General features: G+C 52.8%; 1 protein-coding gene across 1 annotated transcript; it reads right to left on the bottom strand.

The window, feature by feature from the left end:
- Positions 1-1,997: 1,997 nt before the first annotated feature.
- TGFBR1 (transforming growth factor beta receptor 1) lies at positions 1,998-19,410 on the bottom strand. The gene is made up of 9 exons (XM_068167728.1): positions 19,214-19,410; positions 13,933-14,184; positions 13,307-13,549; positions 12,316-12,546; positions 11,302-11,469; positions 10,477-10,633; positions 7,764-7,888; positions 7,075-7,205; positions 1,998-6,088 (listed from the first exon to the last, which is right to left on the bottom strand). The coding sequence occupies exons 1-9, from the start codon at positions 19,290-19,292 to the stop codon at positions 5,963-5,965; spliced, it is 1,512 nt and encodes a 503-aa protein (XP_068023829.1). The 5' UTR covers positions 19,293-19,410; the 3' UTR covers positions 1,998-5,962.
- Positions 19,411-20,375: the final 965 nt, after the last annotated feature.

Here is a 20,375-nt window from a genome sequence, read left to right as displayed (position 1 = left end):
GTTCTTGCACCCTGTAAGCTTTGCATATGATACCAACTTGCCTTGCTCATGATACCAACTTGCCTTGCTCTAATCTCTACACCCTCAGACTGGAAAGGTGTGGCAGGGTGCACTTAGATCTGCAGCCTCACCCTAATTAGCACCAATTTGTCTGCTGTGTGTTATCAACAGCCAGATAGCTGCCTGATAAGGCCATGCCAGATTCTGAGCGCCTGTGGAAAGCTTTGCTGTGCTGAGGCTTGCTCAGCTTCCTGGCTCTCTTGGGACCAGGTGAGGCTTCACAGCTACCTCAAGTGCCTCTGCGTGGGGACTGGCAGGGGCTGTGGGCACAGCTGTGGGACTGCCCCAATCAGCTGCAAGTGCACTGAAGCCAGTGCCTGTCTCTCTAGGCCAGGGCTGCATTGCCAGGACAAAGTCTTTTTCAAGGAGATTTTGTACTTACACAGCCTAATTTCTTCCTTCAGGCAAGCCTTAGCTACTGAATTTCCCCCCCACGAGATCTCAGCTAACTTTCCAAGTAATGACTAAAGATTAAAGCATTTTTGAGTGACTTCACCTCTCAACTCCAGAAAGCTGAAAGGTGAAACACAAATAGGAAAGCAAGGTTTGGTGGCTGCTCTGAACACAGTCAGAAGCAGGGTGCAGTGGCACTGATAAAGTTGTAAATACAGTAAGAGTTTTGAAATTAAAGCCAACTAATATGCACCTTGATGCCAAACATGCACCTTCATGCTAAACACAAGGCCTGCAAGTACTTTTAAGCCAGTTGAAGGTATGGTGCACATCAGAGCTCAAAAAGTCCTACCACAGGCAAAGAATGTTGCATACATCAAGTCTGCAAGGATAACCAACTAGAAGTGATTAAATAAATGTGAACTACATCATTAATTGCAGTTTGTTGTGAAGGTAATGAAGTGAATGAGAATCTGTCATCACCAATGAGCACAAGTTAAGAAACTATTTACTGTTTTGGAGAGGACTTTGAAAGGCTCTCATGTCTGCAGCTTTGAGTCCCACAATGTCCTACAGAAAATTCTGGCTTTGCTTTACCTCGTGCAACTTCTCTCCACAGAGCAAAGGACCTGCAAAGTAAAGCTGTCGGTCTGCATTGTAACCTCCCGAGATCAGCGATGGGGTCAGACTCCTCTGCGCCTCCTTGAAGGTGAACACCGAGGGAGGCAACCCAAATGCTTCCCAAAGGTGATTTTGAGGTTTTGCTGCGCTGTGAAGCATGGAAAAAATTACATCATGACCTGCAGCTACGGTGAAGGATTTTAAAGCAGACAAGGGCTTTACAGGCTTTCCTCCCCGAGGTGTTCAGAAGGAGACTTGACAGGGTGCTTGGTGCCATGGGTTAGCTGTTTGGGTGGGTTGGATTGGTTGATGGGTTGGACACGATCATCCTGAAGGTCTCTTCCAACCTGGTTTGGTTTATACTAATTATTATTATTCACTGCAAGACTCTCCAATAGCAGTCCCTGGAGAGCCTGAAGTTCCCTGCCTGCCATGGGCACATTTCCATATAAACACCGCCTGCGAACGCGGCGCAGCCGGGCGTGGGCGGTGTGACGGCTCCAGTACTGCCGAGAACCAAGCAGCTTGTGCTGCTTTCCAGCAGAAACAAAACAACCCGCGTAGACTAGCGGATGGAAAAGGGGAAGGCATCGAAGTCTGGGCTTTGCAGCCAGCGCCTCAGGCCCTGTCAGGCAGTTTCAGCTAAAATAAGCAGCATCAAGTGACAGGAGAAGGCAGGGCCCCTGGACAGCTCGCGGCTTTCCCCTCTGCAGAGTGCTTTCTGCTACCACCGTCGGGGCATGTCTGAGCCACAACTAATGGGAGGGAGGAAGGGCAAGATGTCACATTCTGGAGCTTTTCCAAATCTTCCTTCAGAAACCACAGCCCAGGCTAAAATGGAGCTGTGCACAGGGACAATCCCCTCAAGCACTGCCAGACCCACACCTACCTGCAGCTGCTGCCTCGGATAGACAACTCACACCTTGTGAAAAAAGTTGTTTATTTCCATTGCTTCCATCTCTCTACTGTAATGTTAGCACTTACTTAACACGAGCACCCACTCCTCTGCTGTCCTAGGTACAGGCCATGGCGATGCATCCTCTACAAACACAACACATCTGTCAGAAACGGAAGGGAAATGCACAGCCGGAGAGGTTTTAAGAGAGTGACGCTCCTCTGTACAGAATCTTCAGCTCACCCCAGAGGTAACAGTTACAAGGCAGTATTCACACAGCTATGCAAGGGCAGGTGCCACAGTGACAGAGCAGCAAAGTTGCTAACACAATAAAAGAGAGGAAATTGAAGTGTTTGGGGCACCAGATAACAGAGTGAGTACTGCTGGCCTGCTGACTTTAGACACAGCCACGTTTCTGGGAACATGGAACTGCAGGCCCAGAGAGGTCTCTAGAAAACAGCACAGATTATATACATGAGGTAAGGTACCTTGGTCTCTTCAGAGGTAATCTGAGTTTAAAGCAACTGATACAATGAACTTTATTTTGTCTTTAAAACACAAAATGATTCAACACCTTGCAATCGTTTTGATGGCACAACATAAACAAGGACCTAACTAAAAGGTGAATTTCATGGCAGTCACACTCAGAACCAGCACTGAAAGGAAAAACACAGCCTCTGTTCCACCTGACACCACATAGCCAGGCCCCGCAAAGTCTCGCACAGGCTCACGAGCGAAGCTCCCGGAGAGCGACCGCCTGTCCTGCTTGGGAAGCCAGCTTGAGAAACAGCCCAGAACTCCGGCGTTTGAGGTGGGAAGGTCCCTGAAGAACTCCATCATTCCAAACCCAGCATTTGGGGCTTTTCATTCCCAGGCCACCTCCAATGCTCCTCACTCTCCCCGGCCACAAGTCCATAAAGCAAATCGAGGCTTCGACGCCACTGAAATGTCAGACCGGTTACATCCACAAAGCTCAAGTGACTACATCAGGTTGGTAGCATTTACAATAGACATCTGCATCAGTACTCAACAGAAACTGTTTTGGTATATACTCAAAATTATACAAAATTAATATCTTGAATGCTAAAATATTTTGGTCCCCCTGGATTTCCAAGAGCAGATCTGGTGACTTTACAATCTTAATTCAAAAAATACTTCGGTGTACCTGTGCCCATATAGATAAGATATGATCTCACACAGGTAACATTCAAAGGTACATAATATATACAGACACAGCCTTTGTAAAAGGTCTTCAGTTCATATCATGGAAAAGAAGGACAAAGCTCCAAGCTGTGGTGTCAGAACCCAGGATAGGGACAGCTCTGCTCAGGATCTCCCTGTGCTGCTCTCCCATGGGGCAACAAGACTGTCCCAGCACAACCTTCCCAGTGCCACACCATGCATCAGGCATCCTCACCGTGCTGCTTTCACAAGCTTCTACTACACAGCTGAGCAGCAGAACCATGCAGGAGTAGCTGCTACCAGCTGCACACCTGCTCTGCGTTCTGCTCTAGGTGCTCCTTGCCTTTCAGGAAACAGCCTTAGGATGGTAAGGTCTTGGTGGGGGCTCAGGAAAGCCACTAATGAAAGTATTTGTGAACTGTGCTGGAAGGTCTCTCATGTTGTCCTCCAGATGACCATAAAGACCTGAAGCATGCCAACAGCCTGACGGCTCTGAAGTATGAATGATGTCATCTTAACCCTTCGGGGTCCAGCTACACCAGTGAGAAGCTGCAAATGTCACAAAACTGGTTTTCAAAGATGCCTCTGGCATTGGTTTGCCAATACAGTAAATTCTATTCTGACTCTGACCTGTTGGCTTTCAACACTTCTCTAGAGACAGAGCTTGTCAGAGGCACGTCAAGTAGGCAGACCTGAGAGTTTACCCCAATCCCCCTTCAGAACAGCCATAAGTGCTGTGTGTGCACAGCTGTCCCCTTGCACAAAGGCAATGGTGCACTGCAAATACCTGCAAGCAGTGATTTCTGACTCAGCTTTGACAGAGGCCTGAAGCAATAAGCCTGGGTGCTCAGTGCCAAACAAGCAGGCACATGACAGCTGTACATTGCAAACCCAGATTCTACAGCAGGCTGAAATAAAGCACTGCGTTATCTGCAGTGCAGCCTCTGAAGTCTGCAGTTCCCACCTCATTTAAACCATCCCCAAGAAAGCACTGGGAATGTGGAGGTGTGGAAGAGTCAGCCAGGTGCTTCCCTTGCCCAAGTCCTGTATCACCACACAGCCCCTGCTTATTGGGCTCCCACACCCTTCTGCTGTAACTGACAACAGACCACAGACTGGGGGATCTGAGCTCTCCTCCTGTTAGCAACCACCCTGCACTGCTCCTAGCTCTGTGAAAAACTCAAGAGGACTGGATGCTGAGGGTGAAAGGAGAGCAGTTAAGGTTGCTGTCTGAGTTGGATGGACAGTGATGTGTTCTGAAAGCAAGAGCTCAGGTGGCATATGAATTGCCAGGCACCCTAACATTGCTGGGTGCTTTGGGCATTAATGAAACCGAAAGGCCAACCAGAGCCTTCCTAAACCTGCAGTGAAGAAATAAACACCCTGGCAGCAAGAAGCTGTGCACAGAGAACTCTCCATACTAATGCCCCCACTCCCCTCAAGTGGTTTCCTTTTTAAAGTAGTCTGTGAAAATCCTGGGATGTCCTTCAAAGCCTCTGGCAAAGCTTGCCCAAAGCCATGCAGACTCCTCTGTGTTCTTACAACAGAGCCACCAGAAGCTTTGTTCTTGTAACTATGAAGAGGATTGCTGGAATCCTCTGGTGTTTGTATCCAAAGAGCTGCAGCTCACCACTCTCTGTGTACGAGGCACACACAAAACACACACAGAAAATTTATAAGCAGCTTTGAACTTTCGAGTGCAAAAGCTCAAATAACTTCTCCCTAATTACAGGTGCACTTAATCCTTCTTTAATTGCAGATACTGCTCCCCGAGCCTTAAGGCTCTGCAGCACTGCACAGAAAAGATGCTTTTCATGTTTGATTTCATGGAGCAAAGTCTCCTTTAAGAACCTCTTACCCCTCTCACTGCTTTTCTGAAGCAGAGGTACTCCCAGCATTTCAGAAGTACCATGGAAAGAAAATCTGACACAAAAATGATGACTCATGATTTGACAATTACAAAACCAGACAGTTAATTAACTAGCTGACACTCTTTGAAGCAACTACAGTGGTTTAGAGTCAGATTTTGGTGAAATTAGAGACATTCCATGGATCATGGACTTGCTGCAATGAACATGATTCAGATTTTAGCTAGGCAAAGGTACAGCCGATTTTAAATGTTTGTGAAACCAAATGTACCACAGGCTTGGTCTGCTCCTGCTGCTGCACAGAAGAGCCTGCAAAGTGGCACTTTCTGGTACAGTACAATCTGGTTTGAAGGCAATGGGGTGCTCTGAAAGAGTGGGAACCCCCCCAGCAATCAGCTGCAGTTGCATAAATCCTGTTCCTGCTACTGAGCGAGGTCAGTTTGCAAACCAAGGTGAGAGCCCCGGAGATGCACTACCTGAACAGCCACAAAGCACACTCCAGCAGCACACTCTCACTCTGAATCCAGGAGCTGTGACAGGAGAGTCACTGCACCAGCCAGGAGGGAAGCTGCCTCCAGAGCCATCCCCGCGTTCTGGAACGCTACCGGGAACCAGCTGGGTTGTAACAGTGATCTCCTGTCTTCAGCAGTCAGCTGCAAGTTCAGACCAGCCCTCCACGTTCCAAATAAAACATCAGAGGTTAATAAAACCAAGACTAGACTACACGATGCTTTGCAAGGAACCCGGGAAAGAGGTTCATAGTGCACAGAAAGGATCCAACACAACCGCTCAGCACATCCATGAAGATCCTACCAAGTGATGTTCCTATGAAGTACTAAAAGGCAGCAATATCCTTCTGTTCCCCCAGTGAGGTAGAACAATTGATCCTCTTCGCAGCCACTCCGGCGGGACTGTGACGGCGCTCCCTCGGGGCAAGGCCAGGTCACATCTTGATCCCCTCCTGCTGGCTGAGCTGCGAGAGAGTCTTCTTGATGCGCAGCGCCGTGAGGCGGGCGGCGCCGTTGGCGTACCAGCACTCGCGCATGATCTTGGCCATCACCCGCAGCGCCTGCGAGACAAGGGGGCGCTCAGCACGGGGCCCTTCGTGCGCCGGCGGCGCTCGGCTGCAGCCAGCAGCTGCACTTCTGGGGAGAGCTCTCCAGCCGCAGCAGCTAGCACAAAGCTGGCCAGCTCGGTTACCTTTGCTGCAGGCACCTTTGCTGCCCCTGCCCCTTCTGCGGGTAACCCTGAGAGGCAGCCAAGCCCCACACAGCCCCTTGCTCACTCACCCCTCGGTGGACTGGGGGAGAGAATCACCAAGGCAAAGATGAGAGAGCTCAGGGGCTGAGACAAGAACAGGTTACCAGGCCACAGGGGAAGACCAAGCCACAACAAAGGAAAACAAACCTAAGTGCTTAGCAGCATCCAACCCTTACCCAGCTAGTCCTTAAGCAGCACCTGGAAAACTACTCCCCCACCCGGTTGCACTGCTGAGCAGGACACTGTCTGCTGTGGAACATGGCTTTGATCCATTAGGGTCCCAGATGCATGCCCCCCTCAGCCCTTGCCCACCCCCAGTCTCTTCAGCAACGGGGAACAGCAGAGTGAGAAGGGAGAAAGCCTTGAGGCAGAGCTCAGCAGCAGCCACAACACTGCAGTGCAATCAGACTGCCCTCGTTGCAAACCCAAACCACAGCCCCACGCAGCTTGCTCTTGGGACAGCTCCCTCAGGCCTCAGCTGCACCACTTATCTGCAGCACTGCTTCCTGTGCAGCACAACTCAGAGAAGCTCTCACTGACACTGGCCTCACCTGTGCTCCCAAGGAAGGGGGCCTGGAACCCCCCAGCAGGATTAGTATTGATTGGGCAAAGCCACATCAAATGCTAATGTGTAACCAAAGATCAATGGCAGTCCACAGAGCCACAGTGACTTGAATGAAGCTCTTCTAGAAGCAGCAACCCTTCTCCCTCCAACAAGTAGCAGAGTTTTCAAGCCACTAAGATCAGCAACAGCCCGAGTGTCCCTGAGAAAGATCTAGCAAAGTTGGGCAGTACCTCACAGCTCTGCCATCTGTTTGGAATGTTGGGCCTCAGCTTCTGCTCACACACAACCTTCCTCATCTCTTCCACAGAAGGATCTGAGGGCACCAGGTCATAGTATGGCAGCTGGTAATCTTCATGGATTCCTGTAAGGGTTGAAAACAGCTTCACTGGAGTGAACACTGAGTGACACACCCTACACTGCTGTTTCTTACCGCTACCCTACTATTCCTTAGCTTTTGGTCAAAAAAATGACATTACCAGGACTGACAGATCAGTGAGAAGTGTTGGCATCGCCCTCGAAGGATGTTTCTGTTTGTAGAAGATGGAAGCTGCCTTAACTCCTCCACAGGCTGTGCTACAGACACTTCTCAGGAGGGAGTTTTGTTTTAAACAAGGTGTAGGTAGATGTTATCTGAGCAGGTGAGAGCTACCCTGACTCATGGTGTCTGCTCCCCTCTCTCTGCAAAGGTGCAGGAAGCAGTGGGCACAGACAAGGGCATTTCCAGTTCTCCCCAGCAGCTGTGGTTCACCAACTGACCAGAGGTCGAACAAATAGCCTCTTATTTACAGCAGCAACAGCCAGAGAGCCTGGGGCAGGCTACCTGCAGCCCTGCACCGTCTGAAGCCAGTTCTCGCTCATGCTGACTCCCACCCTGCAGGCCAGCCAGGCCCAGGGGCCAGCCCGGGCGGGCTGCACCTACCGCCGATGGAGCAGCGCCGAGCGACCTCCCAGAACACCAAGCCCATGGCGTAGATGTCTGCACGCTTGAAGGACTCAAAGTGCTTCATGTTGATGGAGTCATCCAGCACCTCAGGGGCCATGTACCTGTGGGCAGTTCAGCACATGCATGTCACATGAGTTATGTATCCAGCCACCTCCCTGCTCTGTGACACCAGCGCAGCAGCACCCAGCCCCCAGGGTGCACCCAGCCATGGTGGTGTTTGACGGAGCCTGGTCTGCTGTGCAAAGGAAAACCTGCTGCCCTAAGTTATCCAGCCAAAGACCTCCTAGTGTGAAGGGGAAAAGGAACAGGGGGAATGAGTAAAACATTAAATGATGAACAAACAGAGCCCTGAGCCTGGCAGACACAGGATCAGGGAGACAAGGACCAAAAGCTTCCAGCTGCTCACTGATGGCTATGGAGAAAGGCCAGGCACAGCTCCAGGCAGGGCCAGTGTGGCTGCTGCAGCTGCTCAGGAAGAACACAGGATTGTGGATAGTGAAGGGAGGCCTGTGGGCCTCTGCAGTGCTTATCAAGGAATCATGGAATGGTTTGGGTTGGAAGGCACCTTAAAGCTCATCTGGCTCCAACCCCCTGCCATAGGGAGGGACACCTCTCACCAGCCCAGGATGCTCCAGGCCTCATCCAGCCTGGCCTTGAACATCTCCAGGGATGGAGAAACATTTAGAAGGGTGATGGGGAGTAAAAGGACAACAAAGAGAGGCAGTTGTGCAGACAGCTGCCAGTCACTAAGCTGGCATGACTGAGCCCTGCTCACCACAGTGCCTCTGATCTCACTAACTCTGCTCTGTGCACTGGCATGGACACCCCTGTGTGCTGCAAGGGGTACCCACCAGCCCCTGCAGAGGGGCCTGTGCCACCAGCCCTACCTCTGTGCATGTCCACACTCTGAATCCCAAGCAAGAAAGCAGTAGCTACATCCATGGGCTGGGACAGACACAGCCCCAAGCTGGCTGGCCTCCAGAGGCCCTGCAGCTCTAGCTCCTGGAATCTGCATCTACTCAAAACATCCTCCAGCAAGGCTTGAGAGGGCAAAGACATGAAGGCCAGATAAAGGAGCAGCACTGCTAAGGACAAATTTGGAACGAAGGCCACTGCAGGAGCTGCTTCTGCACCACACCATCTCTGAGCCCCACCACAGACTGCTGGCCAGAGTCACTTGCACAAGCAGTACAGGAGATGGTCTCAGCTTCTGCAAATCATCCCAAGGACAAGGATGTCAGCAGGAAATGCTATGAAAGACCTGAATGGGGCTGAAGTCAAACCCACAAAAGAAAAAGTAGTCCCCTCCCAAAATGTGACTGGCATGGATTTTTTTTGGCAAATTGACCTCTTACCATGATCTTCCATCAATGCATTTAGATTGGCTTTGGCTTCCATAACACAGAGAATGGTGCCTGACTGCTCAAAAAGCCTGGGAGCTCATTGCTGGAACAAGAGAGGTGACAGACAAGCAGGTCACCTGGTGCAGCCCCAGCTGGGGCATGCACAGCTATCAGACAGCAGGACAGCAACATGCAGCTCTTTGTCAGCTTCCAGTACTCACTGACCTCTTCTCCCACACCTTGCAGTCCAAAAGCTCTGCATTAGGTGCCTCAAGTTCTTGTACAACACACACTGAGCTTGGCACCCTTAAGTGGGGGCCGTATGCAAAATCTGGTCTGGGTCTGGCTTGGTTTGGGTAAGCTGCAGAGAGGCACCCATGCTAAGGTGTAATTCACAGCCTGTTTCAACTGCCACAAGTGACAGCTGGGCCCCACTTATCAAAACAGAGAAGAAAAAAGCTAAAGAGTCTATTTTGTTTTCCTTTGCCTCAGGGAGTGAGAAAAGGATTCCATCTTCTCAGTTTAAAGCTGATGCTGCCTGCCTCATGCTGCAGGCTGAGCTGTGAACACACAGCTCACATTCTCTGGCAAAGCTCAGCCTCTGAACAGGACAGAAATCAAGACTCAGAGAGAAGGATCAGTCTGGCTCAGCACCCAGAGCTCTCACAGCACAGCTGAAGGAAATCAGCACCCAGGTATTACTGCCTGGAGGGTCATCAATGAGCCTACAGCCAATGAGTTTAACTACACTCGCACTGATGGAGTGAAACAGCTCTGAGCTCTGCATTTCCAAATGCAGAAGCAGGCCTTGAAGAGAAAGAGAGCAGATTCACTCCTCCATTGCTAACTCCATTTCTGCATTAGGATGCCTACTGCTCCAAGTTCCCTGTTTCTCTCAGTACAACCCCAAGAAAGCTCACACCCGGGACTCCGCACCCTGTGTGTTCTGCCACAGAGGATACTGACAGTGTCAGCAAAGTGCTGTTTTCTGAAGCATGAAGCTTGTCTTACACTCCAGATTGGGCTGCAACATTTCCATGCAAGATAAGGGAAAGAACAGAGACAGCACTGAAGTCTCCAAAACTCCTTCATGAAAGCCTCCCAAGTGTTTAACTATATACTTGCACTTGTACTGTTCAAGTACTTTGCACACACCAGTAACGGATGCCAAGGCTCAATGTGCTTTCTAAGCACCTACTAAGCAAGTGATTAGCTGGCAAGGCAGTGCCTAGGAGCTCCACCTGCATTATGTCCACATTCCTGTGCTGGTGTCTGCCCCCACAAAAGCCTTCTCTGTGAGAGCACCTCACCCTAGGAGTCCCCTGCCACCCCTTGAGTGCTGTCACCTCTTTGTGCCCACTCGGTGGTTGGGGGCGATGTCGATGGTGTCGGTGGCTGAGTCGTGCCGCACCGCCAGCCCCAGGTCTGCAATGCAGCAGGTTCCATTCTTCTTCACCAGGATGTTTTTGGACTTCAGATCTCTGTGGGCAATTGCTGGTTTGCCTGTAAGGGCATAACCAAAAGGAAATGCTTCTGTGTACAAAAGACAATTGCCATTATTCCAGGCCTAGTGCAGACTTTGTCTGAGGCTACAGAATTCTTTCCAGCTCTGCTCTCTGTGCATCAAGGCAAGTCCTGGCATGGCTCATTGGGGGCTGGCTGTCCAGAAAAGAGCCCTCAGCTCCTACTGGGTTACTCCACTCTAACGCTCCTTTCCCTCCTCCCACAGGTGTTGATTGTATACACTTACTACTTGTCACAAAACAAGTTTCCAATCTCTCTGGAAATAGACCCAAATCAAAGGTAAGATACTACAGGCACCATTACTCACTGCCTTTTCACAGGTGCTTTGTAGGAAGTATCATTAAACCCCAGAACCTGCATGCACCATAGAAAGGAAGGTAAAAAACCCTTCCAAATGAGGAAGTTCTGTTAGCTCAGAAATAACCATGGGTCCCAGGCAGACACTTTTCCATCCACCCAGCACCTCAAGGGACTTGCCTGGGTATCCGTGGTGAGTTAGCTGCCTCCCATCACATCAGTAAGCAGCTGTGTGCAGAGCAGCTGCACCCTGATAAAGCCAAATGTTCTAGCTGAGCAGAGAGGTCTAGTGGGAAGGAAGAGCTGCTCCAGCGCCATCCACACGACAGGCTGAGTAGCTGTAAGGTTACCTTGTGTGCCAACAATCTCCATGTGAAGATGAGCAAGGCCACTGGCAGTGGACAGAGCCAGCTTGATCATTCCCTCCACTGTCACTGTGTACCGATTGAGGTAATCGAAGAGCGATCCGTGCTCGTGATAGTCGGACACCAGCCACAGCTGGGTCCACGTACCATTGTCTGCAAGAAAACGCACTGTGAGTGAGTGCCACACCCCCACCACGAGTCACCATTGTTTACAGTTACATGGGGCTGGGGCAGTATAACTCCTGCAGCAGAAGCCTGCAAGCAGCACTTGAACTCACTACTTCAAACCAAAGGCAAACCCCACCTCAGTTTCTGGCCAGAAGTGAGGTTTCCAGGAGGCCCAAGAGAATGAAAAGCAGTGGTGATGAGCAAACTAGCTTGCTGTGACTGCTGACTGAACCAGGAAGGACATGACAGGCCCCAGGACAGTTGCAGATGCCCCCAGGCACACAAATGTCAGATAAGCACTGAATCATTCACAGTCTTAAACTAGTGGACACAAAACGCCTGGAAGTTTTACCCACAGAGAAAGGACTGTGAAAGACATTCAAATCAAAAGGGGAACAAAAGTGTTTTTTTGCCTTCCAAATGACTCCTTTAGCTCCTGCTTTACATTAGGAGAGCAGGGTTAGAGCTGATCTCCTGCACACACTGCTCTGTTACTGGGCTATAAGGGAAGCACAGGTACAGGGCCTCAGCAGGTGCGCAGGCTGGCAGGAAGAGGCATGTCCATTTTGAAACCAAGCTCAGCCAGTATTTATTTCACCTCACACTTCACTAAAGAGCCATCACCCTTCCCAGCTTTAAACACAGCATGTTTTTCATGCAGAAAAAGCTCCTCTTCCCTTCATTAAACTTGTGGTGAGCCTGCCAAACCCTGCAGTGCTCTGGTGACAAAACTGTTCGCTGCTCTTAATTGGATGCTCACAACTGTCTTTTCCCCTCCACAGATATTCTGATGGGGCTCACCATCAAGAACATGAAGTCAGTGTCACAAACCTTTGTTGTCTGCAGCTATGAAGCCCAGAATGTTCTCATGCCTCAGCATGACTGTTTGGTAGATCTCTGCCTCCCGGAACCAGGAGCGCTCCTCTCTGGAGGAGAAGATCTTCACAGCGACCTCTTCCCCTCGCCACTTCCCGCGCCAGACCTCTCCGAAGCGACCCTTCCCAATGCTTTCCTGCAGCACTATAGTTCTTGCAATGGTTCTTTGCACAAGCAAAGGTAAACCTAGAAAGGAGATTTAACCTTCAGCATCACTCTAAGCAGATAATCACTGACTGCAACCCCTGAATGTCAGATTCCTGCTCCATTAAGGCATCTCAGCATGCATAGACTCTCCAGTTCTTACCTACACAGGGATTTCTGACACATCATCCCTTACCCATGCCCATCACACCACCATAAGCCTAGCAGCTATCTTAGGTCTGCAACAGCAGAGACTGGATGCAGTGAGCAGACCACTGCCTCATCTCTCCAGATCAACACCTGCTGTAGTCAGAATTGAACCAAAAAAATGACGAAATCAAGGGACAGAAGTTCTTCCGAGGTGGTCTTCATATCTCTGTACAAGAGACAGAGAAATGGATGCTTGCAGCTGAAAAAGCATTCGCTTGGAATCCAGAATACTCTTCATGTACCACCAGCAGCAAGTATAAAGCTAAAGAAAAATCAGTTCATAGTTACCTTAACCCCATGCTCTGCAGAAGGAAAATGTAAATGGCTGAGTCTCACCAACAGAAGAAACAAAACATTGAAGATAGCCAACTGTGATGTTGCCTGTGCTCTGATGAGGAACAGCAGTAGCAACTCAATGTTCCTTTTATTTCACTCACTTCCACACATGGAGTCTTGGCTGACACTGAGCCAATCCACAGCTTTTCCAGGCATTTCTACAGCTAACGGGGAGTTTACTTGACAACATGTAAAACCTTGACGCCTGGGCAGGCTCCTAAACACAGAGTAATGACTGCTAGAAGTGTGGCAGTACCTGAGCCAGAGCCTGACGTTGTCATATCATAAATTAAGTCCTTCAAAGTAGTTCCCTCCGATATAAAGGGGCGATCCAGGGAGGGGTCCTCTTCGCTTGGCACGCGGTGGTGGATGACAGTGCGGTTGTGACACAGGTACAGGATCAACATCAGTGAAATGCAGACAAAGCAGACAGGCCCAGCAATCACAGCAGCCAGTTCCACAGGTCCTAGGTTGGAAGCTGCTTTTCCTGGAGTAGGGCCTGACAGCAAAAGAAGAGGAGAAAACGGTAAAGCCGTTTCTTCCCTTCCTGCACCTAAACACACTGCACCCCGCAGCGACCATCGGGTTACTTCAGCTGGTGTGCTAAAGCCTTTGCACAGTAACTCACTTGAGAATCAAAATAAGGGGACAACAGTGACTGTGTCCTAGCCACACTTTCCCTTTAACTTGCACAGAAGCCCTCACACCCCTGTCCAGAGGATTACATTTTTGGTTCCAAATGTCCTGAAGTTTAACTTGCAGAGTCTATCCTGTGTTTCAGCTGTCCAAATGCACCAAGAGCTTTGAAGCCGAAGCCTCCACTCTCACAGAATTCTGTTACAAAAGAAACAGCAACCTCCTCACCATGCCCAAGCCCCTCACCTGGCGTGGGGATGGGGAGCTCTACTTTGTTGCAGTCATCTCTGTCGCAGCAGTAGGACACGGTGACGACCCCGTCCCTGTAGGAGGGGGCGCAGATGAAGGGCCTGTCCCGGGGGATCAGGTCGATCTCCGCTATGCACATGCTGTTGCGGATGACCTTGTCTGCCGTCCGCGTCACCGAGGTGAAGCACAGCCCGTCTGTCACACAGGTGAAGTTGTCCTTCGTGCAGAGGGGGCAGAAACACTGCAGTGCTGTGTGCAAAGGGAAACAGACGTGTCAGCAGTGGCCACAGAGAAGCGCTGCAAGCAATCTTCTTGGCCATACACAACTGCAACACTGAAGAACAACATTGAAAGGACCTCCAGTAGGAAAACCACAGAAATTAGGAGATGAGCAGATGAAAGTGAACTCTACAGCTGGAAACAACCTTGTATTGAAAAGGAAAGGCTGCAGTCTCAGAAGTTTCTCCAAGCACAGAATATCCTTCACAGTTCCTCATGCTCCAGATCTAGAGTTCAGTAAGTGCAATTCTGCTCTCTCCAAGCTGAATACAAAGAATGCCTACAATAACCATGGCTCTAGTCCTGACAAACAGGCTGCTGCTGGCTACCCAAGATGAATACTTTATCACTTGATTGGCCTCAGTTTTGCACTGAGGAAAGGGCACAGAAAGGCCTCATCCTCATTAAAAACCAAACCCTGCATGACCTGCAAACAGACAGAACATGGCTCAGACCTGTTGTTTATGGAGCCTGACATGACTCAAGCTGCTGGCTCAGTGATCAGTGGCACTGGTGAAGGAGGGGGCAGGCAGAGGGGAGCAGGAGGACAAAGGATGGCTGAGATGGTCAAGTTTCATTGTCCAAAGTGCACAAGGTCTTGCAGAAGGAAAACCATTACTTCAAACCTCTCTCTCCATTCCATCCTGCACTCAGAGGACAAAGGCAGGCAGAAAGCAGTACAACAGCAGGGATAACTTTTGGGCACAGCCTGGCTGTGCTTGGTTTCTCTGCGGTGACAGCCAGCACAGGACCCATTGCACACATGCAGAAGGACTGAAATGCAGAGCTGGGCACAAATCTGAAACCATAGCCACCTCCTCACTCAAACCTCAGGCCACCTTTTCCAGGGCACAGACTGGGGAGGGGGGGGTGGTGGGGTGTTAAAGTATTAGAATAAACTTTATTAGAATAAACCAAACCAGGTTGGAAGAGACCTTCAAGATCATCGTGTCCAACCCATCAACCAATCCAACCCACCCAAATAGCTAACCCATGGCACCAAGCACCCCATCAAGTCTCCTCCTGAACACCTTCAATGACGGCGACTCCACCACCTCCCCACGCAACCCATTCCATAGCGCAATCACTCTTTCTGTATAGAACTTCTTCCTAACATCCAACCTGAACCTCCCCTGGCGCAGCCTGAGACTGTGTCCTCTTGTTCTGGTACTGGGTGCCTGGGAGAAGAGACCATCATCAGCCTGTCTACAACCTCCCTTCAGGTAGTTGTAGAGAGTGATAAGGTCACCCCTGAGTCTCCTCCAGGCAAAGCAACCCCAGCTCCCTCAGCCTCTCCTCATAGGGCTTGTGTTCCAAACCCTTCACCAACTTCGTTGCCCTTCTCTGGACTCGTTCCAGCAAGTCAACCTCCTTCCTAAACTGAGGGGCCCAGAACTGGACACAGGACTCGAGGTGTGGCCTAACCAGTGCAGTATACAGGGGCAGAATGACCTCCCTGCTCCTGCTGGCCACACTGTTCCTGATGCAGGCCAGGATGCCACTGGCCTTCTTAGCCACCTGGGCACACTGCTGGCTCATGTTCAGCCTACCATCAGCCAGTACCCCCAGGTCCCTCTCTGCCTGGCTGCTCTCAGCCACTCTGACCCCAGCCTGTAGCTCTGCATGGGGTTGTTGTGGCCAATGTGCAGAACCCGGCCCTTGGATGTGTTAAATCTCATGCCGTTGGATTCTGCCCATCTGTCCAGCCTGTCAAGGTCCCTCTGCAGAGCATCTCTGCCCTCCAGCAGATCAACTCCTGCCCCCAGCTTGGTGTCGTCAGCAAATTTACTGATGATGGACTCAATGCCCTCATCCAGATCATCAATAAAGATGTTAAAGAGCACAGGGCCCAGCACTGATCCTTGGGGCACACCACTAGTGACTGGCCGCCAGCTGCACGTGGCACCATTCACCACCACTCTCTGGGCTCGGCCATCCAGCCAGTTCCTAACTCATCGCAGTGTGCTCCCGTCCAAGCCATGGGCTGACAGCTTGTCCAGCAGTTTGCTATGGGGGACGGTGTCAAAGGCCTTGCTGAGGTCCAGGTAAACTACATCAACAGGCCTCCCCACATCCACCAGGCGGGTCACCTGATCATAGAAGGAGATCAGGATGGTCAGGCAGGACCACATAACACATAACTGCTTTTTAATTAACAGTTTCTCTTTTTCTCTCTTTCTTACCCTCTTTTGGGGAAAGGGGGAGAGAAGGGGGAGCAGGGGTGGGGAACCCCCCTCAGCAGAGGAGGAAACTCTCATTTCTGTGCTACTTTGTTGTATATTTCTGTATATATTGTAAATACTGTAAATTCTGTATGTATTTCCCTGCGTTCCCTAAACTGCTTTGTAAATATACAGCACACACTCCTTCGCTAATCCAGCTGTGCGCTTTTTTTCCCTTCAATTTTCTTCCCTCTACTCATCGGGGTGGGGGGAGGAGGCCCCGGCCTTTCCCCCAATCCTACAACACCCAGCATCACCCGCAGCATCAGAAGCAACTAGAAACAGCCCAGCTCTTGCCAAACCACGCCAAGAACACCAGCAGTGGCCAAATCATACCTTGAACTCTTGTCAGCTTAGGACTCTAGCGTTTAAAGGAGCCCCAGGCAGCACCAGGCCCTGCCTATGAGCTATGGATCCAGCACCTTGGATTCCCTCCCCCTGCCCCATTCCCTTGGGCAGGAAGGAATCTCTTTTAGAGAGAAGGAGGCACACACCACTTGTCCTAAGACTCTGCAGGGAAGTTATGGCCCTGTGTTCACATAAAGCTTTCAGACCTTTATTTCATGGCTGAGATTAAGCAAAACTGTTGGTTGGGCAGAGGCACTAAAAGCTCAAACTAAGGTAAAGCTTCCTTCACTCTTTGGATTGGATGTGCCACACAAGAAAGCCTAAATGATTAAAGCCTGCTGCAGCTTTACAAGAACACAACCACCACCACAGGTAGCTTCAGCTCACTGCACTGTTCCCACAGCAAAGGTTCTCCTTCCTCAGTAAGAGTAGGGGCAGCTAACACTGCATTTTAGTGCCACAAGCCACACTGCTTTCTTTACAGCACAGGTACCACTTGAGACTGAATCACAAACAGCACAGCAAACACTTGGGCAACGATGTCACAGAGCTCCAAGTGAAGACACAAGTTGTGGTGCTCCTCCACTTCACTGAACCAGAATCATTGAGGTTGGTAGAGACCTAAGATGATTGAGTCCAACCACCAATTCAACAGCACCAGGGCCTGAAGTGCCATTTCTACACGATCTTTAAACATCTCCAGGGATGACAACTCCACAACTTCCCCAAGCAGCCTGTTCCTCTTTAAACCCCCAAGCAGGATACAACCCCCCTACAGAAGAATTTCAGAAGTGGACCTATGGCAAAACACAGCTTTTGTGTACCTGCCATCACAGAATTGTCAGGGTTGGAAGGGACCTCAAGCCTCAGCCAGGCCCAACCCCCCTGCCATGGGCAGGGACACCTCACACCACAGCAGGTTGCTCACAGCCACATCCAGCCTGGCTGCAAACACCTCCAGGCAGGAGGCTTCCACCACCTCCCTGGGCAACCTGTGCCAGTCTCCCACCACCCTCATGGGGAACAACTTCTTCCTCACAGCCAATCTCAATCTCCCCACTTCTAGTTTTGCTCCATCCCCCCCAGTCCTATCCCTCCCTGACACCCTCAAAAGTCCCTCCCCAGCTTTCTTGGAGCCCCCTGCAGATCCTGGAAGGCCACAATGAGGTCTTCTGGGAGCCTTCTCCTCTCCAGCCTGCACAACCCCAACTCCCTCAGTCTGTCCTCACAGCAGAGCAGCTCCAGCCCTCTGCTCCTCCTCCTGGCCCTTCTCTGGACACCTTCCAGCAGCTCCAGAGCCTTCCTGGCACAGAGGCTCCAGAGCTGGACACAGTGCTCCAGGTGGGGTCTCACCAGAGACCTTATTTCAGATAAAAGTGAAGCCTAAACAAATCAGTGTCTGTAACATGTGCATACCCTACCAAGCACAAGCTGCTAACCAAAAAACAAAATAGAGCTTTCTCTTTTTTTTTTAAAGGAGAAATATCTGTTTCCTGCATTTTTGAATGCTGTTAAGAACTCCTGTTTGATGCATTAGCTCTGCAAGGCACGGCTCTGCCAGCACCTCTCTGACCGAAGGGCAGAGGTCCCGAAGGCCGCAGGCACAATCCCCATCTACGGCACAGTAGTCACCCAATCTGCCGCTCCCGCGCGGTTCGGTCCCCGCAAGGCCGGCCGTTGCCTGCCTGGCTGCACAGGCCGGTCACCGGCTCAAGCTACCGGTGCCTGCTTCCCACCGGCCGCTGCCAGCGCACTGCACCCTGCCGTGTAACGGAGCCGAGCCTCCGGCGTGGGAGCGGAGGGAGTCTTCTACACGTACCCGACTGGGGCAAGCGCACGGCGGCAAGCCAAGGCAGCGCGGGACCGCAGCCGGCACACACCGGCACCCTGCCCAGGGGCGGCCCTCATGGGCTCCGCCAAGGATCTTCAAGTTGCCTGCTCGGGCCACGGCCACCCGTGCCCGCGGGGAGCAGGCAGGAGCGGGGCCCGGGAGGCTCCCCCGGCCAGCACCGCAGAAGTTACACCGGGCAGCCGCCACCGAGCGCTTCCTCCAGCGCGCCGGGGCGGGCACTAGCGGCGAGAGGGTGTCGGGGGAGCCACCACGGGTGTCGCGTTTACCTCTCACCGTCCCACCGCGCGAGTCGCCGCCGCCGCTCCGGGCCAAGCGCACCGTGCCCGTCCCCCGCCGCGGCCCCTCTGGCGGAGCCGCCAACAAAGGGACGAGCAGTCCCCGGGCTCAGCCAGACTCGGACACCGCGGGGAGGGGGGAAAGGAAAACGACTCCGCCCCAGCCAGCCCCTCCGCCATGTTGTTGAAAGGAACCGACGGGGACCCGCAGCCCCCCACCGCTCTCCTCCCACCTGCCCCAGGCACCACCTCACCCACTCGCTCCCCTGCGCCTCCTCTGCCCCGGTCACGCGCTCACTCACCGGCCGCTCCGGGAAAGAGCAGCGCCGCTGCCAGCAGACGCAGCAGGGCCCAGGGCCGCCGAGCGGCCGCCGCCGCCATGGTCCGGTCCCGACGCCGCGGAGCCAGGGGGCGCGCGCGCGCCCGCCGCCAGGATTCCGCCCCGCGACCCCAGCTCGCGCCACAGCCCCGCCCCGCCCGCGCCCGCCGCTGAAGGGACGGGGGCAGCGGCACCGCCTGATTGGCCGCGGGCCGCGCGGCCTCCCGCCCCCCACAGCCGCAGGGACAACAACAGCGGCGGGGGGCGGGGCCGGGCGGGCCGGGCGGGCGGTGATTGGCGCTGTGTGGGTGGCGATTGGTGCTGGCGGCGGCTGAGGTGGGTGGCGATTGGTGCTGGCGGCGGCGCGGAGCGGATGAGGTGTCCCGCTACGCGACGAGGTGGGGGGTGCTGCGCTCGGCGCTTAGCTGGCGGCGGCACGGAGCTCGGGAGCTCAGGCAGACGCCGCAGGTTCTTTCTGGGATGGGCCGAGCCGACGCCCAGCGCGTCTGGGCGCTGAAGGAGCCCTGGAGCGTGCGGCCGAGGCGCCGCGGCAGCCCGCGCCGGCGGGCGGGGAGGCCCGGCGCGGCCAGCGGTCCTTGCCTTCCGGACTCGCTGGCCGGGAGGTGCGGGAGGAGCTGAGCGGCGCTCAGATTGTCTCTGGAGCGGAGGAAGGGCCGCGATCGCCGGGGAATTGCTGCTCCTTGGGCAGCGTGCGGGTGGGAGATGGGCCGGGGGAAGGCGCGGAGCTGCCAGGCTTCTCGGTGGGGTGTCGGAGGGGCTGCAGCTGTAGCACAAACCCTGGCGGCCTGTTCCCTGCTGACAGACCGGCTGCCGAACGCCCGGGACAGCTCCGTGCCCGTGCCACCCGGCGGGAACGAAGGATTTCACAGTCACAGCGCGGTGGGGCTTGGAGGGGACCTCCGGAGATATCGGGTCCATCCCCTGCTGACGTAGGGTCGCCCAGATCAGGCTGTCCTGGATCTCAGTATCCAGGCGGATTTGGAGTCCCTCCACAGGAGACTCCACAACCTCCCCGGGCAGCCCGGGCTCTGCTCTTTCCAGCCTTGTTCAGTGCTCACGATCAGCACATCCTGCTCAGTGATCTTCGTCACCTACACGAGCACGGCCCACGGCCGGAATCCGTT

This window comes from Melanerpes formicivorus, unplaced genomic scaffold, assembly GCF_026170545.1.
Source record: "Melanerpes formicivorus ecotype bairdi unplaced genomic scaffold, bMelFor1.0.p_v2 SCAF_122, whole genome shotgun sequence".
NCBI classification, from domain to species: domain Eukaryota; kingdom Metazoa; phylum Chordata; class Aves; order Piciformes; family Picidae; genus Melanerpes; species Melanerpes formicivorus.
Note: the sequence above shows the minus strand (reverse complement) of the source record. Positions and strands in the feature narration are given on the sequence as shown.

Coding starts and splice junctions, on each gene's coding strand:
- TGFBR1 (XM_068167728.1), bottom strand. CDS start 19,292: ATGGCGGCGGCGGCCGCTCGGCGGCCCTGGGCCCTGCTGCGTCTGCTG. Junction 14,185..19,213: donor GCTCTTTCCCGGAGCGGCCG/GTGAGTGAGCGC, acceptor CTTTGCACACAG/CACTGCAGTGTTTCTGCCCC. Junction 13,550..13,932: donor GCTCCCCATCCCCACGCCAG/GTGAGGGGCTTG, acceptor TTTTGCTGTCAG/GCCCTACTCCAGGAAAAGCA.